This window comes from Pollicipes pollicipes, unplaced genomic scaffold (genome assembly GCF_011947565.3).
Source record: "Pollicipes pollicipes isolate AB1234 unplaced genomic scaffold, Ppol_2.1 Scaffold_3111;HRSCAF=3645_pilon_pilon_pilon, whole genome shotgun sequence".
Classification (NCBI taxonomy): domain Eukaryota; kingdom Metazoa; phylum Arthropoda; class Thecostraca; order Pollicipedomorpha; family Pollicipedidae; genus Pollicipes; species Pollicipes pollicipes.
Window position 1 is genome coordinate 1 of NW_023596230.1, and position 25889 is coordinate 25889.

General features: G+C 54.2%; 1 protein-coding gene across 1 annotated transcript; it reads right to left on the bottom strand.

Moving 5' to 3' along the window:
• Window positions 1-1373: 1373 nt before the first annotated feature.
• On the bottom strand, window positions 1374-25401 carry LOC119090861 (uncharacterized; the record flags this gene model as incomplete). The annotated part of the gene is made up of 3 exons (XM_037213599.1): window positions 25289-25401; window positions 4648-4763; window positions 1374-1484 (listed from the first exon to the last, which is right to left on the bottom strand). Coding segments are annotated over exons 1-3 (327 nt in total), but the record flags the coding sequence as incomplete, so codon positions are not given.
• Window positions 25402-25889: the final 488 nt, after the last annotated feature.

Sequence of the window (25889 nt, forward strand, 5' to 3'; positions counted from 1 at the left end):
GAGGCGAATTTTACGTACGTTAGCTGTCACAAAGCAAGCTGATGGTGATTGTCAAATGCCAAGCAAACATTTGTAGGGTTATTCGTGTTTCTTTTCGCATCCATTGTCTGAGCTTCGTACACCTCACAGAATCATAGATTTCCTCTCATATAAAGTTAGTCCTGTTGTTCGATCAACGTCATGTGGGAAATAGTTAAGACTGTACAGGAGGCATATACATGCTTTATTAGACCAAACCCAGCAGTAAAATTGTCATCTCTTATTTTCATCATCTTAAATTTTGTTTTCCCAGTTTGAGCCACGCACCTAAGGCCCGCTCCGCCGACGTTTGAGCTGCAGTCGCTTAGTTTGTGATTAATCAGAAGACCTGGTCAGCTTTTACTTCACCTATTTGGGACTCAAGGCCAGAATCATGGTGAGATAAAGAATTACGACACAATACCTATCTTCCGAGTTGCTGAGCTCAGAAAGGCTTGCGGACCACGTTAGCGTTTACACCTTAGGCAGGGCGGACCACGTTAGCCTATACACCTCAGGCAGGGCGGACCACGTTAGCGTATACACCTTAGGCAGGGCGGACCACGTTATCATATGCGCCTTAGGCGAGGCGGATCACGTTAGCGTATACACCTTAAGCAGGGTAGACCACGTAAGTATGTGCACCTTAGGCAGGGCGGACCACGTTAGCGTATACACCTTAGGCAGGGCGGACCACGTTAGTATATGCACCTTAGGCAGGGCGGATCACGTTAGCGTATACACCTTCAGCAGGGTAGACCACGTTAACATGTGCACCTTAGGCAGGGCGAACCACATGAGTAGTCACCTTAGCCTATTAAATCGCAACACACATGGTGTTTTGGGTATTATGGCCCGCCTAGAAACGTCTATGTCTTAGTACTGCTCTCGGATGTTTTCGGCTTCACCCGACATTTCGTGTGCCACAATGCCCTTATGCTTGTGGCAGGAAGCATCAATTCAACTGAGAACATATCGGCTTAAGCATTGAAGAGCGTTTCAATCATTTCTTGACTGTTCCTAAGCTCAGGATGGTGCCTTTAATTGTGTTAGCCAGGGACGTAGCCTGGCAGAGGGCTACGGTCGCTGCTCCTGCCATTCGAAGGGCGTTCGGGGCCTCTCCCAGAGGCGTCTACCTACCACTAGTGGAGGTCTCTCCCAGACAGTCTCTCCCAGAGGCGTCTACCTACCACTAGTGGAGGTCTCTCCCAGACAGTCTCTCCCAGAGGCGTCTACCACCACTAGTGGAGGTCTCTCCCAGACAGTCTCTCCCAGAGGCGTCTACCTACCACTAGTGGAGGTCTCTCCCAGACAGTCTCTCCCAGAGGCTGCGCATGCCTCCCTCAGCGACTCACCTTGTACTTGCCGTCGATGGCATGAGCGCCATCGTGGATGTACAGATGGTCGTTGCAGTCCAGCTGCAGGTAGTCGAAGCGCACCATAAAACGCTGCAGGATCGACTCCGTCTGGCGACAGAGGCGCGCGATGAGCCCGCGCAGCCGGCGCCGCGCTCGGGCGGCGTCTCTCCCGGGCGCTCCGGACAGTTTTGTTGTTGTGCGGTTCGCGTGCACAGTTAATTTCGGTGCTCCACGGCGGCTCGACACCGCTAATCAGCCATGATTAATGCCTCGTTCAGCCGAGAACAAACATCGGCTCGGCTCCGGCCGCGTCCGGGCGCGGGGCGGAGGACTGGGGTCCACGCCGACGCGGGTCAATGCTGGGCCCAAGGCAGCTGAAAGACACCACTATTACTATCGTGTGTTGAGCAGAAGTGGTGGGAAGTGTATGCATTGCGTAATGTATCAAATCCAGGGTAAAAAAGCCTTGCTCTGTCCTTGATTAACCCCAACGTACGACTGTAGACGCGAACAAATATTTTTCCTCAAATATGTGTTTCTAAATGGATCTAGCTCGTTTTTGTCCGTAAGCATGGCAGGCGTATTCATTGTTGTCTTGTCCTGTGCATTTTATTATTGTTTCATGTACTTTTTATAAATTATCGTTGAAGTTTGTCTTGTGCATCATTTTTAATCAGCCTGTTTTTAGGGCAGCATAATAGTCATGGCCAGAAAATTATGCCCAATGAAAGAACGGTTCAAATGTAATTTAGCTTCTTTGCTATTTGCAAATCCAGCATTGGGAGTCCATCGACATGGGGACCAGGTCCACCATGCAAAAGTGCAATTTGACACTCCTTGTTGCATGTGCAGCAACCTTGACGGGCATCGCGCCATTTTGTCCTGCGTGATTTTGGCTAAACTGTTCCGGAGAAAAAGGCATGCGGAACTTATCACAAAACGAAATGATCTAATCCGAGGGAGGATACAGGCCCTTCAAAAAGTCTAACGGGAGCGCGACAACAAAAACTACACCTTGTGGTGTGGGAGCCCATTTCTATTTGCAGTTGCACCTGACGCCACGCTAGCTCACGAAAACATCGCTAACCGCATCTGCGCAGCCGACCATCGGATCAAAGGCGCCAACTAACAAACACCCAGCTCTCAAATCAACGGCATACAGCGGCAGCCAACTTTGCTCAGCCGACTGCGCTTTTTACGGCGCCGTTTTGTAATTTTCCCTTTTCCGCTCTGCGCCAGGCGGGGCGGCGATTCGCTTCTTCACGTGCCAGCTCCCGCGGCAGCCGCCCGGCCGGCCGGCGATTACAAAAGGAAAACTGAAAATCAGGCCGTCCAACTGACGGGATAGCCGGCGGCTCGGCTTCAACCCGTCCGACGCCGCGTCCAAAGCCACAGACGCCGCAGCCGCAAACGGACCCGCGGAGTGGCGCCGCATCACGAGGAAAAAAAACCGCCGTCTTCTGCCGGAGCTTGACGGCGGCGGTGCCGGGGCCCGACGGGATTGACAGTCAGGCTTCCCAACCGGTTGTGCAAGCTGTTCGTGAGGCTCAAATGGAGAGAGAATGACTCCGGAGAGCTCGAGAATAGGCGCCGATGGATGGGCCAACGATTCTTCAATTCATATGCCGTTGATAACAGGGCGATGATAAATGAGGATTTCCTTGGTGGCTGTTTTCGATCATTAGAGTTTGTAGACCATGAGACAATGTTTGTGTAAAATGTGGTGAGAAGAATCGTGATGCTCATCATATCTAAAGAAAATCAATAACATTCGTTCAATTTTAAAATCCACAGCGTAAAAAACCTATAAAGGACCGAAAGATGACATGCTGAACAATGAGTTTGTAATCCAAAAATAGACTCAGTCCACCAAGTGGACCTGAGTTTATTTTAAAGCTGTGTTTCACTCCGCAAACAGGAAGCTCGTCGCAAATGCTGTAGAAAAAAATGCATCAGCGCCGGTGACGATACAGAGCCATTACAGTATGGCGCAGCCAGAAACCGATGCTGACGTCATTGAAGCGCTCTGCGTGAAGCCTGCAGTCGCTCCGCGTGCTGCGCGGGGGGCCATCCGGCCGGCGAGCCGGCGCGTTCGCCGCCGCCGCTCAAACAAATCGTGACCCGCCTGTGACCGTTGTCTTCATTAGTGGCGCCATAGCTTATCGCTGCTGGAAAGGTCAGCAGGTCGCCGGTGGGCCGTGTCAGTCGGCGTAAGGCCCGGCGGCGACGTCCGCCGCCCCTCCCCGGCCAGGCGGAACGGGGGGGGGGGGGGAGGCCCGTGGTCCTACAGTGGCGTCGTGCATTAGAACTGAAGGATTGTGGGTCCCGCTAGACATGTTGAGCATCATTACTATGATGTTTTTAATGCACATTAATTTGTCGCCAGTTTTGCCGGATGATGCACAGAACGATTATTGCATTATGTTACCTGCCAGAGTAAAAACCAGGAGCTGAGAGTGATTGGGCCCGCGGTTGCATTGTTTGTAGCCTTCATATGCATGAATTTATGACACACTTTCGTGATTTTTTTGGCATCTTTCTTTCTGCTCGGAAGTTTTCTCCCCCACAGGAATTCTGCAAGGTGTTGGCCCTAGCATGGACTAGCGGTGGACTAGCAATGGAAGCCCACTATTCTGTACCGGTACTCTCATTTGGTAGTGCTTTGGTCCATAGCGTTATGTTCGAAGCAAAATGATAACAACGTAGGTATATATCCGCAACAACTTTAGCTTAGATTGTTCGAGTTGAGACACTGGCTGTTTTTCAATGTGCTGTTCTTTTTGTATATAAAATACAGCTTTTCTGGCAGGCCAAGTTCATTTGACGGCTTACTTCATTCACCAAGGAGCTTTCCGAACATAATCTCCCATTGAAACGTGCCGCTTGGTCCTCCCCCCTCCCCCTCCGCCCTCCCCCAGTGGGTCTGTGGAAGTTCCGGTGTCAGCTGCGTCCGTCCCATCTAAACGCACGGCCCGGTCCACCACCCTCCCTGCAGCGGGTCTGTGGGAGTTCCGGTGTCAGCTGCGTCCTGTCCCATCTAAACGCACGGCCCATACCACCACCTTCTCTGCAGTGGGTCTATGGGAGTTCCGGCGTCAGCTGCGTCCGTCTCACCTAAACGCACGGCCCGGTCCACCACCTTCCCTGCAGTGGGTCTGTGGGAGTTCCGGTGTCAGCTGCGTCCGTCCCATCTAAACGCACGGCCCGGTCCACCACCCTCCCTGCAGCGGGTCTGTGGGAGTTCCGACGCCACCTGCGCCTGTGGGCTCACCTGGAAGGTCAGCTTGCAGTCCAGGTTTCGCTCGTTCCTCGAATAGAGCGTCGCACCATCGATAATGTGGTTCAGCGTCTGCAAGAAGTGGTGCTTGCAGAGCTCCGCTATAGAATCTGTGAAAAAAAACAGAGACACCACGTTAACGACTCGGGTCACGCTACCAGAATGTGCACTGACTCAGTAGTTTCGCTGAGTCGGGAGTCACGTCGATCAACAGTCACCCAGAGTAAGTCAAGAGCCGCAGTAAGTCCGCAGGTCGCATTGCTTCGCTGGTGAAAGCGAGCTGGAAGTCCCCATTGGGAACGAATTCGTTCTGGGCTGGAGCTCAGAAACCGAACTGAGTCGGAAGGCCGTGGGAATCACAGGTCACGTGGGGCTTTAAGATGCATGGTTGTCTGTCGGACACCAGCTATTTCAACGATGTTAACGAGCTGTGTCATCCATAATACATCGCTGAGCTGGCTGATGATTAGCTTGCAGTTACCAATTAGCTATCTTCATTTGTAAGTCATTAGTTCTGCTACAGTGTCAACAAGATCGCCTGGCGTCAGCAGCCAAGTGTATTTCATCATTATATGCTTCTAATGGTAAATTAATATTCCATCTGTTAACTGTAAGCGCTCCTTAAGGTCAATGAAAATTGCGTACCACTTTAAGTTAATCCGTCCCTTTCATTTTAATGGCCCTTGTGTTTCATCTCTTCCACTACATTGTGTTTCTCAAAGACAATGCATTTCCTTTTAAATTTTGAAACCATAGAAAATAAGAAGTTCTCAAACCGAGGTTTCGTGATATTTTCACGCAGACTATTTCCCTTTGCGATCCAAAATGCATGCACGGGGCCGAATGTGCCGAGTGTGTCCAGCGCTACACCAGACACGTGAAGTGCTATGCGTGCTGCGATTACCGTAATGTGATTTATCAGCCGGGGGTAAGTGACGGTGTGTGAAAACGTCACCGCTCTATTGCTGGACCGGTAGCTGATGTGCCTTATGGCTGAATGAAGGCGTGATGTCAGGCAGATCAGATGCATACCCTGCAGTAAACGCTGCAAGTACAGGGGGACCTTCCACGACATTACTGCCATATCAGCCCGGTGCAGTGCCAGCGGCGTCACTGCGTTTGCCAGCACCAGTGGTCTCCGCCCCGCCCGAGTGCTGGCGTCCACGCTGGCCACGCCGCCGCCCGGCCGAGATGGCCGGCGACCACGCCAGATGAGCCCCCGCCGGTGGCCCAGCCCGCCGGCGGGCCTAGACCACGGGCTCAAACAGCCAGGCGCCCCGGGGACGCCGCAGGCGGCCGCAGACAGGCCAGACAATGACCCAGAACGCGGCCGAGGCGGCGCGCCGTCCCCGGGGGGCCGGCCACGCCACGAGCCGACGACAGCCACCCTGCCGAGCCCCGCCCTCGGAAGCGATGCTGATAGTGCCCGGACCATTCTGCGCCGGGCCCCATTCAGCACCGGCACCAGTTAGCCATCCATCAGACCGCTAATGGTGGAACGACCGGGCCCGAGGCGCCGGCTTTGCGCCGATTCAGGACCGGCATCGGCCCGCCGGTCCCGCCCCGGGTTCGTCTGTGCCCGCGACACGGCTTGGGCGGCCTCCGTGGAGATAAGGAAAGGCATAACTTCCTCGGAGAAGCGAGGCACTCGAATTTCAAAGCTCTTATGTCTGAGCTGTTTAAAAGGCAACACGTGGCAAACAAAACGATGACACTGAAGGCTTGCAGCCGTTTGAGCGTAAGCGTCACCATTGAGAAGAGGTGGGAGGGGGGGGGGGAGGAAAGGAGGTGATTAACATCACCATGGCATAACATAAGAACATGACACACCGTTTGTCTCCAAGTCCCTGTAGCACCAGGTTCTGCCCAAGGGCATCGGTAAGCTACCTTCAGATATACAATCTTGACGGCGCCCGCATCCAAGACAGCATTGTTTGGTGAAGTGCTTACTGTCAGCAAGATGAACAAATGGGTGACATCTCCAAAGTATTAACAGCTACATTTGCCGTGATCAAGCCGATACCACGGTTTTACAATCGGGATTTTTATTGGGTTTTGTACGGCGATCCTACTTGGTTTTACGTTTATACTTACTTCGAAACATGTTAAGACCAATGTAGTGCGGCAAACACGTTCGCTGATTCGCGAATTCAGCATTTCGTCTTCAATCCCAGGAAACTTTGCCTTCAAACCTGCAGATTACGTTTAAAATGCTACGTCCGCTTTTAAGCAAGGATGTTTCATTAAAGGACAACCAACGTACCCATTGCACATTGCATGAGGCCATATGCTACACGGACCAATCAGCTACACTTGTCCACTCTTCCCGACGGCTTATGACATGCTTCTGAGCATACCGCACAGGTACCCAGCATTTCCAGAAAAGACATGTTCTCCCAAAAGGGCGCACGGACATCCAAGCGTCGCTAGAGAAAATCAGTGATCTCCTCCCCACACGTGCTCCGACCGAATCGCGCCACTATCTCGTTAAGAAGGCATCTGACTGCAGTGACGCAAGAGCGATGACGTCATGCCAGTTCCAGATTGGAGCAGACTGCGGTTTCACAAACCGCTTGCCAGACTGCCAATGCCAGAGCAGTTACCAGCAGCCCAACTGCCCCGACACCAGAGTTTGCGCGGAACAAAGGGCCACAAGCAGCGCAGTGCAGCTCTGTGGTGACGATTTGCAGCCCTCTTTTGGTGCTACCTCCATAAGAGATTAGTTTCAAAGATCGACTTACACAAAAATCGCAGAGCATTTATCAAATCAATCAACGTGCATTCGGTAAGGCCGACCAAATCACTCCTCGCTCGGCGTGTGTTCTCGCCTGCCTTCTGACCCGGTGCATCGCCGGACCGCTCGCCGGCGTCTGCGGCTGAGGTCGCACCGCCAGCCGGGCTGGACAGCCGCTGGTGCTGTCCGGCGCGATGCCAACCTCCGGTCAGTTGCCAGGTCCCCAGTGACCTGGCGGGAACCTGCTCGCCGCCCCGAGCACGCACCGCGCGTAACTCAATTTTCCGCTGGCTCCGACCGCCGGCCGCCGGCCTTATCTCCCACTCGTCATGGGTCGCGGCACCATTGCCGGCGTGAGGCCTTATCTGGGTCACGGTTTAACCTTTACAGTTCACTAAAGGTGGAGTATTTGTGCCCGCCCGGCGTCCGCCCCGTCCGCCCGCCCTGGAGGACCCGTGTGGTCCCAGGTGTCGCCGGTAGATGGCGGGCAAGTTGGTGAGGAAGGGCGCTGTGAGTGACTCGGATATGGACGGAGAAAGGGAGGGGCAAAATACTTCAGGCTAGGTTAGGTTAGGTTAGGATAGGTTAGGTTAGGTTAGGTTTTAAAGTGTGATGAGGCCTGCATCTGAATGTAACTGAACTAGAAAAATTATTCGGATTTTAATGTATGAGTGAACTGTATTTGGTCATCACTAATAAGTGCCGTACTTCGCATTGCCATTCTCTCATCAACATGATTTCCTTAGCTGATCAACACAACATTAACTATTCCTTCCGTGTTTTTTGCACGATCTGAATTAATAGCTTTCAGGGTGCAACAACTGAAATCCCAGACATCACTGTTTTGTTGTCAGCGAATTTCTAGCGCGGATAATCCCATTCTGAAACGACAAAGCAATCCACATTGTCGTAATAACGTCGTCTGCTTGCGATAGCCATGGACAATCCCCATAAGTGTGAATACGGTACTATGAGGTCTCTAGATTTCTTGAAATGTTGTGAGATGTGATGTTTTGTGACCCTTTACTCTGTGGTCATGCATGGGCTTAAGCCACTTTGGCTAAAACGATTTTCCCATACACTTTTTGGGTGTCAACACATTGTTTCTCACCGCAGTCTTGGCTTCACGCAATGTTCTGCATCATGATCCCATCACAAACTGTATTCACCGCATTTAAATTTAGTATTATCTGTAGCACCTCCCCCTCCTTTCACCGATCGACTCTCACCGATCGACTACTCATCTCCTAACAGCTCGAGTGGAAGTGTCGATTTACCTAAAGCTTAACCAACAGGCAACAAACGCCTGCCTCACCTTCATTCTACTTCCCTTGACCTCGATATATTCGCCCGGCTGGCCAGACGGGCTTCGCCGGCAGCACCCTCCACTGCACTTCCCATCAGCTCGGCAACTCTACCGGCATCATTATTAAGCCCTAAATCCGCTGCTCAGACGCCGGTGCTCCGCCGCTGCCGACCGGCGCCGAAATTAATTCACCGAGGTCGGGGAGGCGTGCCAGGCACCTGATCCGACCACGAGGTGGCGCACGGGAGGAGGTGCACAGCCGAAGCGGCACATGGGGAGGGGCACGAAATGACAGACAGAGGCACAGCGGGGGCACGGACAGAACCTGGAGAGGTGCGCGTGCCGACTATGGGATCTAAAACAGGTCAGGAAGGCCAGGGTAGCTATCGTGTGGAGCCGGGAGAAGCCAAGCTAGAGCACAGTGTGACGAGCAGGAGAAGAGGAGAAAAGGGACGTCTGACAGGGCCTTCAGGGATACTGGAGCCGGATTATGCAAAATAGGCAAAACCAAAATAGGAGATTCATCTGTGTATGGTTTCGGCTTTCGGTCTCTAGTGGTCACCTCAAGGGCCGGGATCGTATGTCACTTTCTTCGATTTTTTTTTGCTCGATGCTCTTTCCTATTAACAGAATCCCGTCAGATGCCAGAGGCATAGCGTACATCGAATGCACGGATAAATCATGACAGCTCTAGTTAACTCTCCATTCGCGCTGGCAATATGGAGCGTGCAGCGTTCTTGGACTCTGGCACATTGTGTTGAGGGTCTCTTTCCAAGTGCTCTCTCGTGTGTGTAAAGCACGGCTGAAAGGTGACACCTGGCCAGGCTGCAGGTGGACAGTCCGTCCGCCGTAGGGTATAGTGGGTGAGCGGCTCTCCATACGTTCGATCGCGATGACAGCTTTGGTTTGATTGCAATGTTACAGCTCTGATCTCGTGCTTGCGCGCGCAAGTGTGTGTGTGTGTGTGTGTGTGTGTGTGTGTGTGTGTGTGTGTGTGTGTGTGTGTGTGTGTGTGTGTGTGTGTGTGTGTGTGTGTGTGTGTGTGTGTGTGTGTGTGTGTGCGTGTGTGTGTGTGTGTGTGTGTGTGTCTGGCGGTCTCCTCTGGGATGCAGATAAATAGCTGATGCTCTTCACCAGTTACCAAAGCCTGACGAGTGAATCAATTTCAAAGAATGGTAGCTTGGTTACCAACAGGAATGTTGTATACTGGAGCAACAAACATGCGGAAGATAGGCAGGCTTCCGTTTGTGATGCACGATACAATTAACAAAATCTCCAGCTGATTTAAGAATGAAACAAAAGAAGCATGTGATCGCTCATACCTTGTCGCGTGTTGTCTCTTCTGCTGTCTCTGTTGCTGTCGCGTTCATTTTCATCAGACGGCCAACCGTCACCCAGGCGAGCACGTTTCGTATGCCGCAGTCGTGTTACAGAGGAGCGAACGTCCGGCGTGATATTGTCCGGTTAGACTGTTCCGCACGGCATGCGTGCTCCCCGGAGCAGCATGCGTGTCAAGTTTGGCGAGGGGGCCGTGGCTGGCGCCACCCGCGGATGTGAGGTGGCGGCAGGCGAGGTGACTACTGATACATCAGCGGCGTCCATTCTGTATTGTTTTCTGAGGAACTTCTCCCTTCCTCGCACACACACAATGTTGATTTGGATTCCCTGATGCTGCTTCGGGCCCTCCCAACATTCCTTGCTGGAATTAAGGGAAAATGCACAAAGGAAATACCATTGCCGTCCGTCAAAAATCAGGTGGGCTGTTGGCAGGGGTTCGGTTGTTGGACCTATGTCTCAGTACCCCCCCCCCCCCCCCAAAAGCATTTACACAAACGAATGTCCCTGTGATACAAGCAGTAATGATGCAACGCATATGGCCCAGACAGTCATTGTGGTAGCTGCAAGCTGTTTTCACTGACTAAAACATTGTTTTCGAGCTGGTGGCAGCTCGACCTGAAGCGACTCGTCTTCGTGCTGTCGCGTTCTATTTGCCCGGCCCGAATTGGCTGTTCGGATCCCTGGCATGTTGAAGCCAAAGGAGTCTAGACGAATATAGAAATATCTGTGCACGTTTTGGGTAAAAACGTCCATTAGCATGATGTATGAAATTTTACTTGTCATTGAAATGGATATGTTGTGATCATTGACGACCTGGTCAAAGGACCTGAAAAACGATGCTTACAATTGGACTGCATCATTCATTGCCGCACCAACGGAGACACGCACACACACACACACACACACACGTGCCCTTCGTAAGGAGAGTTCAATCTTGATCGGCCCGACAGGAGCCTCCTTGAGCCTCCTCTTTGGATCAAAAGCTATAAAGAAGCTAATTATGTTGTCCTTGCCTTTGAGGGCCAGTGATAATGAATCCTCCGACGATTGGAGGAGAGGCAAGGTAAACGATTTCCTCCCTCTAACGGGAAAACCGCCATGCCTTACTTTGCTTTTTCAATCAATCCCATAAATCTAATGTTGAATTCATCTCGAGATGGGAGGCGACCCCCCCCCCTCCGCTTCTTCCGCCGTTGCTTGGAACCTCTTGATATCATGTTTAAGTATGTACTGTGTAGATGTGTGACATCAGACACGAGTCAAGAAATGCCATTTTACGCTGATCGTTCCTGCCTTGGTGCTCTGCATTCACTGAGCGGGGGCACAAGTCTAGGCGCCACCCTCCTGTGCCCCCCGCCGGGCAATGCTATGCTTGGAACACTATTGGGTCCAGGGGGAGGGGGTGGCGAGGCCTCAGTGTTCGTGCAGCCGGAGATGCATTCAGATCTTTACCCTAAAGGCGTAATGTGTGATGCTCGAGGCATCACTCCATGCCTGGCTTAAAATGTTTGTAATTCTAGAATGTCGCCGGTCGTGAATGTAAAAACGAAAAGCCTTCGCTCTGCACACGGCAAATTTGTATAGTAGAATGCAGCAAAACAATAATGCAGTTTTTATGGCAAACACCAGCCTTCCCCGGGGCCAATTTTCCAGAGCGTAATATCCACGGCATCATACTTTTTGCTCCACACCAAACACGTCGACATCTGCATAATAAGTGAATGTCACGGCGCTCGTTTGCGCCGGCCCACTGCAAACAGGGCTGTGTGACCGGTGACGGCGACACGGGGCCGAGCGGTCGCAGCGCGCCACACCGGCCATCATTGGACGGCCCATTCACACTCGCACCGCCGCAGCTGGCACACGTCAGCATGGACGTGGTTGTGCATCGACTCTCGACGGGCAGCAGCGGATGGGGTGGGAGGGGGGGGGGAGGGGGAGGGCATTCCCAAGACGACTCACATTCCACCGACGCCGGCACCTATGCGCAGCCGTCCCGAGTCGACGATCGGCACCGCTGGCGTCCGCCGGCGGCGATGATGGATGCGACCGCAGCTCATTACGACCGTAGTATTAATGGACGGGTGACGCATTGTCCCCCCCCCCCTCCCCTGCGCCACCCTCGCCCGCCGGCAGCCACCTGCCGACTGCCGGAGGGGGGGGGGACACGGCTCGGCACGAAAGAGCAGGGATGTTGCTGAGAGAGGCTCTTGTCTAGGAAGGGCTGGGATGGAAGAAGAACAATGGGAGAGGGAGTCGAGGACTAGTTGGCGGAGAACATCATGAGCTCAGGGGCGGGTGAATGACGGAAGGGTAAATCAGGGCCCCTTTTTACGTTGACGCAATGTTTTGCATCCTAGCTCTAGTCAAGCTGCGTGTGTGCTACATCGAAAAAGAACACGTTAGGATTTTCTTCCTGAGGGTCCACGGCCCTTGTAAGTATACTGGAGTCTATGCAACGTACATAGGAGCTAAGCCAACCGCGCTGACGGCGCCCAGCCCGGCGGCTTTCTACGCAGTAGCCCACGCTGCTGGTGGACCCTACGCCTGAGTCTCTCGCCACAGAAGCCTAGCCGCTGTGGCAGCCTGGTACAGCCCCTGGTGGAGCAGTGAACTCCTCACCACAGAAGCCTGGCTGCTGTGGCAGCCTGGTACAGCCCCTGGTGGAGCAGTGAACTCCTCGTCGCAGGAGCCTGGCTGCTGTGGCAGCCTGGTACAGCCCCTGGTGGAGCAGTGAACTCCTCGCCACAGAAGCCTGGATGCTGTGGCAGCCTGGTACAGCCCCTGGTGGAGCAGTGAACTCCTCGCCACAGAAGCCTGGATGCTGTGGCAGCCTGGTACAGCCCCTGGTGGAGCAGTGAACTTCTCGCCACAGAAGCCTGGCTGCTGTGGGAGCCTGGTACAGCCCCTGGTGGAGCAGTGAACTCCTCGCCACAGAAGCCTGGCCGCTGTGGCAGCCTGGGACGGCGTCTGATGGAGCAGTGAACCCCTCACCACAGGAGCCTGGCTGCTGTGGCAGCCTGGGACGGCGTCCGATGGAGCAGATGCAAGGATTACACGCCTCAACAGGTGGGCATCGGAGTGACCGTTCGCTGCGTCTTGGCCGGCATGAGAATGCCGCCGGTGCGGGAGCTCACAGCATGTGACCCATGGCCTACCCGGTGTGTCGGACGATAGACGGTGGGAGAGCAGTAGGTAGTCCGCGCCGCCAGTGGCCCGGTATTGATGACAGTGTAGCGGCTGATCGATCACCTCTAACTGCAGCGTCGGCCGATGGTGTCGGCCATTACTGTCACCGGCAGCGTCCGGTGTCCTGCAGAGCCGACTCACGAGGTACGCTGCTGTCAGTGGGCAGATGAGCGCTGCCCGAGCTGGGTGCCGCCAATGTTAAGCCGGCTGCTTCGACACGAGCTGTGTCAGCACGGAGGCATCGATTTGTAGGCGCGGCAGATGGAGTGGCGCTGTGCGTCGCCTCGCGGTACCAGCAGATCGGCTGGTCGGTCCGGCACCCATCGCGCGAGAGGGACAGCTGTCAGGTCAAACATGTGCTACAGGTCGTGTACCGGACGGAGGACATCGGGCCGTACCGACACCCCTCGATAGACCACTGCCTGTCAGCAAACGCACATTGGTGGCGCCACCGAACGCTCGCCGTCGACTGGCACTGAAGTCATCAGACAGCAGGCGCTGGCGACTGCGAGGCACGCGGACGGACGGTGTTCGCAGCGCCCCTCGCGGCAGACAACGGCAAACCTGGGGTCTTTGGGCGCGGTCGGACTGGGGCGATGATTCAGGGGGAACCCGAGACCGATGTCGAGTCAATGGAGCCGACAAATATTGATCGGCGGCAACCAGGTGACTATGGATTCTGGGAAAGCGAGTCAATGCAGACGAGTATTCGTGGAGTGCTTTGACGTTCCTTTTGATATATACATTAGTTTATTATCATGCCTACATAGCTTTAATAGCGCTGCAACCCGAACAACTGAATACGAATGCAAGGAACGCACAATGCTTGAGTACACTCTGTTGTACGTGGTTCTCAAATCTGCTACATGGAGAAATAAATCCTCCTCCATGCAAATTCGCACATCAGCGATGCAAATCGGGGGGGGGGGGGGGATCGCACCCAGAAGGCCATCAGCAGGCGGCGTGAGGAACGCGTGATCGAGGACCGCAGTCCTCCCAGCAGGTGGCCGGGCGGCCCTCGAGCATTCATCTGCGGGGACTCGGGTTCGATTCCAGTGCAGCGTACTTCCATGCGCCACCCCCGCCCTAGCGTGCGAGGTGGCCACACCACTCGTTACGGTCGTGACGCATCCGTCGATAAACAGTGACGCAGCGGCGGCGCCAGCCAGCGGACGGGCCCCGGCCGGCGGGCGACGGGGCGACGCTGACGCACGCCGCAGCTCTGGTAGCCGAGTGGCGTTTGGCTGCGCTGTCTCGTCGGCGAGTGTCCTCCGAGCGTGCTGGAGTGTTGTCACACTAATGAGGGAGACTTTGCGCCCCGCGGAGGGACGGGCCCTCGCGCTGAGGAGCGGCACGCGGCTGCTGAGTTGTGAGCGGAGGGGAGTGGAAGTTCGTCCGTAACTAGAAGGAGCTGCGGGCTCGGGGGGCAGTGGCCGGGCAAAGAAGGTCGATCAGCACCCTCAGCAGTCAATGAAAAGTCGGTCAGAGCTGAGAATGGAACTGGGTGGAACTGAAGGACAGTTACATTTACCCAATACTGGAGACGAGATTCATCCTGTGTGACTTCTTGGGACCGAGTGACCTGTAGCTTTCTTTCCGTTGTAGAAAGCTTCTGCTGGCTCCCTTTTCCATAAGGGTTCGGTGACGCATGTGTGACCAAGGCAGCTGACTGCGTCGGTAACCGACCGGGTGCTTCCCACGCGTTGTTACGTGTTCCAATAATCGTGTGATTGGGTGATGCTTTCGAACGCACCTGAGATTCACGGTTCTCCCCGTCTGACGACATCGTATTCGAGTGAAACTTTAAATGGGTATTACCGGTGCGGAAGCAAGCACATTGCATGAATAGTTTCGAATGCCACTCACGATGGAACACACTAGCCTGTGCGATGTCCAATGTCCCCGTCTGACATCGATGGGTATCTGTTCTCTTGTTGGAAAGCCCAAGTTATACGTCAAGGTCCCGCGCCTCAGCTCGTTCTCCCATCTTGGACCAGAATGGACTATCGTATATAACCTTAACCAAAGGCTTATGTTCATTCATTTTAAAGCATTCATTTCTAGCCAAATATAGCCCACTCTGCACAGTTAGTCAGCTTCATCTCCAGGGATGTGATTAAACTGTCATTTTCACGCCTGCTGAGAGTGGGAGGATGAGTCGATGGTTTAAAAGGGGATTTGCCGATTTAGATGTGCATGATTCGTGGCACGAAATGAGCGTTGCAACACGAAGGCAAATTCACATGCGCTCGTTTGATGCGACTTGCACTAAGGCAAAACGTTTTCAAAGTCATTAATTTGCGCTACAAATACATCATGAAGATGTCCCTAAAAATGACTGATTATGACATTTGCCCCGCTAGAGCGGGTATATAATTTTCGCAATGTACATAGTTCATTTCATAATCCCGTTCATTTCAGTCTTAGCCATGTTTGAATTGCACACCATCACTCCTTTTCCAGACGCTCGGCAACGGCGCCTGGAAAAGGAGTCACACTGAAGATTGCTAATAAGAGGGGATATAAAGTGCTTTTGTGCATGACTTTATGTCATGTTATGTTCAAAATAAGGTTTTATCCTGAATAGAAGTACGTTCATTGCGTTGCAATGTTCTGGTAGCATGGAACTTAATGAGGTTATCAAATCTTCCAACAAAAGGCACGACCAGACACTGGGCTCTCTCTCTCTCTCTCTCTCTCTCTCTCTCTCTCTCTCTCTCTCTCTCTCTCTCTCTCTCTCTCTCTCTCTCTCTCTCTCTCTCTCTCTCTCTCTCTCATCTCTCTCTCTCTCTCTCTCTCTCTCTCTCTCCTCTCTCTCTCTCTCTCTCTCTCTCTCTCTCTCTCTCTCTCTCTCTCTCGCTCTCTCTCTCTCGCTCCTCCTCTCCCCTTTATTCTCCTGAATACCCCTCTCCAGGAGTCCCTGCCTCTTATCAGGAATCTCTCCGTCCCTGAAGAACCTCTCTCTATTCTCACCCCATCCCGGATCGATCACCGTGCCACGGGCCATGCGGCGGCCGGCGCCACCAAGTCAATCTCGTCGACCATGCGTCATCCGGCCAGCATCTCCGCGAGGGGGAGGTCCGTCCGTTCATGTCACGTGCCGGTGCGTCGGCCGTTATGGGCGCGTATCGTTCCGTTCGATGCCATCTATCAGGAGCGCGCGGAAATGATGGAGTGAGGCTGAAGCGGCGGCCGGGGTCCGCCGCGCCGAGCCGGCGGCGTCGGAGCGAGCGTGGCCAGACCGAGAGGGAAAACACTGAAAATACGGCAGGAAAACACGGACGCCCACCGTCTGACTCCCAGGAAATGTCGGCAGGAAACTGCGAGCAATGCGTCTCGGGCTCGGCAACGGCGTCTCGAAAAGGAGCCACACTGAATATGGGAGAGGCGGCGTGGTCGGCGCCAGCGCCAGCCGAATGGCAGCCGACTGCACCCGCGCCATGTCGTTCGACGAGGTAATTACAGACGGAAGCCGGCGCAAATGGCGTCGGTCGCCGCTGCCGAGCCAGTCGACTTTTTGTTGGATTATCAGGTGTCGGAGCGGGTGGAGGCGCCGGCGGCGGCGAACCACGCCAGCGCCGGTCCAGCTGGGACTGCGCATTCGTGGCGTCCGAAGGTCTCGACTTCGTGTCTGGCCGGGCGCTCGGCGGTGGTGTCGACCGAGATGCGGACTGGGATCGCCTGCGGAGACGGAACGTGAAGAGGGTAGACATGTAGGACCGGCAAACCGGGGGTTCAAATTAGGCACTTGAGGGGTGATGGTATACTGGCTAGGACGCTTGGGTCTGGACCTGTTGGTCTCAGGCTTGCGTCTCTGCCACGTCAATACCGCATCCCACATGATGCCTAAGAAAAGCATGTTTCGAAATGACCCTGGCAGTGGGTGAGACGTAGGACCCCAGTCGTTATCAAATCAGGCACCTTTATAAACGGTAAGGGGACGTTCAGCAAACTGTCAACATGGCGGAAGACGATTTGTCTTCACGATCAAAGCAGTTGCAGCTTTATGGCGGTCCCTAGACTGTCATGAGATGGTGCATGGAATACGTGTCAATACTAGTAGTCCTTTAAGTCCTTGTTCAAAATCTGATGGCACATTTTGTTCTCAGCACGTGTGAATGAGTACGATTATGAATGAGTACGATGTGAATGAGTACGATGTGAAAGAGTACGATTACCTATATGTGTTCACTAAGGCCTGAACAAGCATAGGGAAAGTCCTGAGTTTTTCTCCCGTGTACAAAGGGTGCGTGGACGAAGCATTCCCGATCGTCCACATGGGTCGTCATTTTCGATCGTCCACTCTTAGCATGACCTTTAGTGTGCCTCGCCGAGCTATGGAGAAATCGTGGAAGTCCCGCCGTGGTCAGCCACCGACCCCGTACAATAACGCCGCCCGTGTGGAGCGGCTCGACCTTTAGCCGCTGGTCGGCGCCAGCCGCCTCGAGGAGCCCCTGGAGAGGCCACTGAGTACGAGTAGCGAGCCGCCAGATGGAGCTGGGCGCGCCATCACCCGTACTCGGCATCGATATCGAGCCGCGGGGCCCAGGCGTTCCGTCCCCGCCTTTGCCACATCCTCCTGCCGAAGGCTCACCGACCCGGGTGCGCCAGTGACGTAGTCGAAACGGCGCGCCAGACCGCTCCCCACCCACGGCCCGGGCCACCGGCCTCCCGTCTCCTCCGCCCCACGGCCGTGGCGCCGAGTGGCCGACCCCGGCGGCCGGCCGGCGCACAAGCGTCGCTCGCTCGCAGCTCCGCCCCACGGCCGCGGCGCCGAGTGACCGACCCCGGCGGCCGGCCGACGCACGAGCGTCGCTTGCTCGCCGCTCCCCCCCGCTCGACAGTCGTCGTAAGCGGGCAGTTGGCGCGCGGACGAGCCGGATATGCCGGCAGAGGAGCCGGCTAAGCCGCCGCCGGAGCCCAGTTAGAGCGGGGCTGAGCAGCCCGAGAGCCCCCGGCGCCGGCTAACGGCCGACACGCCGTGTGACAACGGCAGAGCCGGCGCCCGCCGCATGCAAGCAACCGCTTAGAGACGTGCGAGCCGATTTGGCGTCGTTTGAGATGGCCTCGTGACAACAAACTGGCGGGAGCAGAGTGTGTTTTTAAAAAGTGGCCGTGTTCTACCGCGCTAGCACATGTGGTAGTGTCGCGCGCATTATTGGAAGCATGTGGAAGGAAGGTTCTTCACATGTGAGCGGGTATGCACGCCTGGAGTCTTGAGTACGCACAGATTAGGAAAGCACTCTTAGATATGATGAGCAGACGCATCACTAGAAGCGACGTCAATGGCGCATGTCGCTGCCGATTCTGGCAATGGTATTAGTAAGTAATATGAAGCATGCTTTCACGCAACGTACATAGGTATAAGGCTTTATTTGCCGGATATTTTATGAAGGCTATGTGAATTCAATGAGGTAATGTGAGAAAATTCATGCAATGGTCACATTAAGTGAACAAGTTAAAGTAAGACGCATAGAAAATTTTAAAAAATGAAACGGCTTAGTGCTTTGAAGCATATGCGTACATTTAAATACATAAATGCAAAATTATGTTGGTATAAAGCCAAACAACAGCGTCTTTTTCTTCTAAAAGAGCAATTACCCCACCGCCAACGACTGTCACAGAGGTGTGTAAGGTAATAATGATTTACCTTTCTAGAATGGAGCTTCAGCTCACTGCAGTGCACTTGCTCTCGGCCTCAGTGAGCTACCTCAAGCAAAGCACGTTCCCAAACACCGGCCGTCGCCCCCCCCCCCACGTCATCGGTCACGGGGGAGCGTACCAGCTCGCCGGGCGGCACATATTGCACCCCTTGTCAACACGAACGCGTCCAGAAGAGCTGCCCTCCCATGGCTGTAACAGGCCGTGTCTGGCGACGTGGGAGGGCTGAGAGGGGGGGGGGGGGGACGGCAGGCGCTTCTGGCGCTGGAGGAGTTCTCTGCTGATGCAATTTGAACATTGCACTCAGACTCGCAGGGTGTCTGGGCTTAAGCCTGGAAAGGCCCGCTAGACAGCAGACACGGGGAGCCGAGTGCGATGTGTGCTCTCCTTCGGGCATCCTCAAGACACAGTGTTGACGGCGGGCACACGCTTGGGGCAACTGAGGCGTGCAAACGGTTTAGATCACAACAAACACTCAGACGAAGCTGGAATGACCTCCAAACTGGTGCATTGATATAGAGCTTGTGATTCCACAGAGCGCTGCTGGTCTCTCATGATCAGATGGGGGAGTTGCAGTTGGGGGTAGGGGGGGGGGGGGGGCGCCACAGGCTTGTGGGCGGCCTGTTTGAGACATCCACATTTTAAGACTACTGAGGAAAAACGCGTCGTCCACGTTTCGTCCCACGGCGGCCGCAGACATATAGCACGTTAGCCGCTGTTGGGAAAGAGCTTAAACAGTGTTCCGCTAGCCCTAGTATTAAGAAGATTGCCGGTTGTCTAGCAAGGCAGTTGATGCATCTTACATGACACGTCAACGTCATTACTGACTCATAACCCCTGGCCCGATGCAACGTCTTTTTTCAAACTCATCGCACGCTTTCATAGATGTACAGGTATTAAATAACCTACCACTACTTTATGAGATTTCATTGGCTGTGCGTATCCTCAACGTTTCGTACACGGCTGATACTGCATGGTTGTCTACAGTGTGATATTGACATCCTATTGGAATAGTGGGCGGCACGCCAGACCCGGCTCTGGACGAGCGGCGGTCGCAGAATATTTGAGGCGCGGTATCGAGACCTCGGGTGTGATGCTCTCTGTCAAAGATGGACGGGAAGGATTGGCCATGGACAGTCTTGTTTGGACGTTGTATGATAGGAAAAGGTTTCGAAATGTCATTTGAACGTGATCTGCAGCGTTAAAAATGTCCTGTGGGACACATCATTTAGGAAAAGGAGTCTGCGTGCATGCCAATTCAATGTCACTGCAGCGCATATTCTAAGCTACATTTTGGAGATATCAGCATATTACTTAAGCTAATATCCGAGCAAATTTGGCGTCAAGACACCCGAGTAGCGTTTTGTTGTAGGTCTCATATTTTGTTGTAGAACAGCATTTTGTTGCTGCAGGTTGTAGGTTGTGGGCCTCACAACGTTTTGTTGTAGAACTGCGGCACATCAGGCGCAAGGATGGCAATGTGGTACGCAAAAATTCATGGATGAGACGCAGCATGCGGCGGCCCCGGGAATCGGCATGGTTGAGCTGGTCCCACGCACTGAGAAGCGTGTCATAGGTGGCATTTACAGCTTACAATTGCAGCTTACAATTTTGCTTGGTAACCGGTTGCTGTCGTTAAAGCCCGAACAAAGCACTCAGAACGGAGATTTGTCGGTTTGAACGCCTGAAGCTGCCTAAATCATGAATTATCCATGAAGCCAGATCATGCAGGCTTATCTCAATCGGAGAGGGTGCACATTTGTCAACACTCATCGAAGCCTACTAGGTGCAGAAATGTTTATGTGTTGGTACAGGAAACTATCAATGTCATCAAAATGTCAGTATGTGGCAACGAAAATGATTTTGGACGTCTTATAACATGAGTTTTCTGCAGGCAAGAAAACTAATTTCGCCTCCATTTGCCGGAAACACAACATCCGTATTTCACGTAACAGAACGGCGGACAAGGAAACACAGTTCCACAAAATCGGACTGATTCACGCTTCTTTCCAAATAACGAACAAAAGATTCTTTGAATTCAGCCCAGCGGAGGCAGGTGCACGCCACCGGCACACAAGACACGCCAAGCGATGCTGCGTGTACGCCCTGCATCAGTCAATTTCCGCCACGCCGCTCGTCCTCGGCCGGCATAGGACGGCGTCCGCAGCCCACTCCCTGGGGGCGGCGAGTCCCGCCGCCGCACGCAACAGGGGCCGGCGCTTCATGTTTACAAGGCGGCCGATTCATGGAACGGCCCGGGACGAACACAAAGTGTCCTGGGGGAGGGGGGGGGGGGCGGCGCGACAGCTGAGCCGGTCTCGCTGTCCCTTCCGCCCCGCGACCCGACGGCTACCGGCGATGACTGTGACTCACCGGACCAATTACCAGGGCATCGACCGGTGCACGCGGCGGCGCGGCACCCTCCCCTCGACTCCGCCGCCCCTCCCCGAGCGGCCGCCCCTCCCCCCCCCAGGCAGGGGCCGCAGCAGTAGCGTTTTAGAGCCTTTTAAGGCCCGTTGGCCCGCGGCGCGCCAGGGGCGAGCACCACTCTCCAGCCTCAGTCGCCGTACAAATAGATGGGGTGCGGTTACGAGTGGACGCCCACTGGGCGCCGCGCATGTCGTGGTTATCGCGCGGCTGAAAACCGACGTCGCGGGGATGGAGTGCTTAGCGCGGGGCGAAAAGGCGTAGAAGTCAATGAAACGCGTTAAGAGGCATTCTGTGTTCCATCGATAACACGGTTAAGCGGTCATTTTTTAACCATAAAATATAGCCTATCACGAATCAATTTCGGAAACTGCAACAGCCTTATGATCATAATTCAGAGAAAATCAGTTCCCTGCGAGCTATTGTTTCTGCAGCCGTGCTGCGAGCTGTGCGTGTCAGGTTTTAGTGAAAAAACAGCTGGGCGGAAACTCGCTCCATGCGCGAGCGAACTTAGTCCGGGCTCTCCTCCCGTGTGCGGTGCTCCGGTCGCGCCGTTCAACCCTCGACCCAACGCTCCATTGCCGATAGGCGGATCAGAGTGTCAGCTGACGGCCATGAAGGGAAAGGGGGGGGGGCTTATCACTGAAGCTGCAGCCCAGTCACCCAGCCCCTCCCCTGTCCCGGCGCAGCCAAACGGTCCGATGGCAGGGCAGGGGAGGGGAGGGCGCTGGTGGCTCCGCTCTCGCCGCTGTCGTCACATCCGGCAGATAAACTCGACGTGGCGTGTCCCCCCTCCGGATTTAGCAGCGAGATGGCCGACTGCCGACGAGTCGAGTCGTCGAGGCGCGTGTCCCCCCCCCCCTCCCCGCAGCCCCGCTGGAGGCGGGATGGCAGACTGTTGAAGCCGCGACGATACGACCCACTGGGCGCCGAGCGTATGGCGGTGGCGCCACGTCCACCGTGCTCTTCAGCAATCACCGGGGGCCGCCGATGCGGGGCAAGTCTAGCAAAATGCATCAAGATGGATGACAAGCAACAAGACAGCTATGCAAGTATGTTGGGAGTGACTGTTATCTGTGACTCACCATCTGCCTGAGCCTGAGCTTCACCCGCCGCTCAAGAATGGCTCAAGCGCCATCGAACGGTGCACAAGGAGACAACATGTAAAATATTCCGCACGATTGCATTCAAAACGGACGAAAGGACAAGTAATAGGAGACTTTCGACTAGCGCGCAAACTAGGGGAATTGTATCTACATATAATAATGATACTTAATAGTCATATATGTCTGCATGTACATGATAATGCATCTTTAAGTGCATAGAACGCAGCGCGCTGGTCGCCTCGGCTATGCTTGGTGCGGGAGTCAGCTGTAGGCGAGCCGCGCTCTTGGGTGCTGTCCAGCGCCGCTGTGTTGTCAACATCACTTTCTCTAACTTCCGAACGCATTGCTCGCTTCCAGCCGGCAGATCTTTCACGCGGCAGTTCTGACAGCAACCAATAGGTGCGCTCAAAAGGTGGATGTGCGGTCCAATCGGGCGATATCGTTGGCATGCGCACAATTTATCCTTCAGGTCCCTAGTTATATGAAAGGTGCCAAGGAAAAGACCGGCTGCCCGGGCTACCTGATGAATGGTGTGCACAGATCTGGTGGCGCACCAGAGGCCGTTTTACTTCACACATCTTTGCTGGAAACACAGCCGACGTTTGTTCACTCTTTTACACACACATTATGCAAGTGGTTTGTATGTTCGTTAGAAGTATGGAGAACGAAACCTAATAGAACGTATATGTGCGGACCTTCAAAATCCCAGGCACGCAAAATGTTTGCCTTGCGCGGCGCTGGCGTGGGGCAACAGCCAATGATTGGAGGTTTGGTGCAATGGGCTTCAGCCACCCATATGTTAAAAGACAATGTCGATCAAATGGAGTTCAGAATTACTATCAATGCTCATTAACAAGTCCTGCTGTAATCTGGAAAGGCGATTGAACGTAGTCTAATAAGGTCAGGTGTTATCGTTTGGCTCATGAAAACACAGTAATTCTGTTTAGCTGGCAGCTTTGACCAAATTAGGAGTTTTCTATACCTTTGAGGAGTTTGAGTTAGCCCAAGGGGACTAAAATGTGATCAAGGACCTACTGCGGTTGTGTACGGAGATATGACAGAAAACCTTAATTTTGATATACGTTTATGTAAAAACCCTGAAACTGAATATTAAAACCATAGAACTTCCAATGATTGCGAGAAGGTCTACGTCTGGACATGGCTAGAGAATGCCGACAAAACACGGCGCATGGAAGCGGCAAAAGCAGGCGTGTTTCAATAGGAGAGCGATAATAAACGCCTATTTTAATGGCAGTCGGTGAGATCCTTACCACACCTACCAATAAGCCAACCATGCCACATTATTGACTCGTGCCTCTGGTCCTACAATAACGTGGCGCGTTACGGCGCCTCTGTGGGCCATATAAGTAACACTAGAAGTGACACCAGTACCATTTGCAATTGTCCGCATCTCCAAGTTCGATGCTGGTCTCTGAATGACATTGCAAAGACATGTGATAGTCTCGCCAATGTTCGCTCGGCCATTTGCCATTGGAGAGCGGCATGTTGCCACACATCTCGACGCAAAAGCAAGCATGGTCGGCGGCAGCGCCCATTCTCGTGCGGGGACAGCAGTCCCCACCCGGTCGGCTGAGGCTGCACCGGCGCGCCCAGCCGCCATGGCAGCCAGCGCAAGAGAGCGAGCAACATGACTGTGGACCGGGTTACCGTGGCATCAGACACTGCCTTCAATGGCACCTGATCCGCATCCAGCCCATGAGCTCGTTCAGTCTCCTTTTGTGAACGTGGGATTTATCTCAACCGCCGGGTGAGAAAGATTGCCCATGACAAAATGGATGCAGTATGTTAGTATGTAAGTACAGTATGTTAGATCTGTGTACGATGTTTCAAGGCCGAGAGGTCTTGAAACACCGTACCCGAAGACCTGAGATTCTCTGGTAAGAATGGGAGCATCGGCGGCTCGGATCGTCATTTTAGGTCACCTCTCTTTGTAGTGTTTATAGCTTTACCGCGAACGCCCGTGGCTATCGCGATGACGCTTGCTATGAAACGCCGTGAAATGCGTTATTGTGTGGAACACGATGGACCAATAACATTTTCCAGACAAGCGTGTGCAATTTTTCCGTGCCCACCTCCATCCGTCTCCGGCGTGAAAGCCGTTGGTGCATTGCTGGCTAAACCCTTTGTAATGACCAAGACGGCCTTAAACTTCATGAGCCATGAACCAGCCGTGAGGCAATAGCCTTTCTCATAGAACGAAATGGCGTGTGACTATGAGGGAAAACGGTTTATGGGGCGACTGTAGAGTGATATGGAAGCTATCACAGAACAAATGACCGAACTTTTCAGCTAGACGGAGTACTGGAACTGATTCACAAGAATTGTTGCTCTCTGCGGGAAATATCACAAAAGTGTCTCAACAATTCGCAGCAACCAAGGCTGTCTTTAAGTTCCCAACGTCCAGACTTACGATTCACGATGGATATCTTCGTACAATTATATCGCTCATCGAAATTTTGCACTTATTCATAAGTTCGTGGACATCTCGGTGGCTAATGTCTGAACCAGCACGAGATGGAGATGTCGTCTTAGCTACAACTCAACGGTCTGCACGGCGCTGAAAGTGACGCACCACACGTATGTGCTGCTGGTAGTCAGTCTGGTAACACCTCCATGTCACAGCGTCGTTAGGTCAACGCTTTTTGCAACAGAAAAGTCTTAACTCAACCTCATTCACCCACACAGTTTTCTTAAGCGCAACTGTAACCAAACTTTCCCCCGTCGTGCCATCCCTATGCTCCAGGCGACACCAAGCTGCGGCGGGCGGCGGCCGCCCGACGCCGTAACAGCCGGCGAGCGGCACCGGCGGCGGCCGTCGCCGGGCGTCACGGTCCGGCGTCAGCGGCTACTCACGCTCCTGGCTGGGCTCGGCGTCGCAGCCGGATGGGCCGAGCAGCACCGCGGCGAGCAGGGCGGTCCAGGCGACATGCCAGCCGAGCGGCCGACGCTCCATGTCCGCCGGCGCCTCACCGCCACACCGGCTGTCGGCGCCCACCGCCGTCGCGCGCCCCCGCCGCCATCGACTGACGCCGCCGCCGCCGATATCGGCTTATCGACCGGTCGCGCGGCCCGCCGCCGGCCGCGCGCAGCGCCGCCGCGGCCGAGACGCGAAGCTCACGCGCGACGGTGGCGCTGCCCCGCGGGAAGGCGTGTGGTGGCGTGTGGGTGCTGTCGGCGCGCAGCGGCCGGCGCGTTCGACGTAAGGAAGGCAGATGTGGTCTGAGCCGCACAGACCACTCGTGCAGCGTCTTTTTAAAGTATGCATGCAGCCAAGCTGTAGGTGGAACCACGGATATCCGGTGCAGGCAGGCCACGCTGAATACACCGATATCACACGGCCGAGGTCAGCGACCCGGCCCTTAAAAGATCAGAACGGGGGCTCATTTACATGACAATCCCCGGGGTACGTGCCCTCTTATCAAATTTATTGCATTCATCCCCAGCGGGAGCTGAT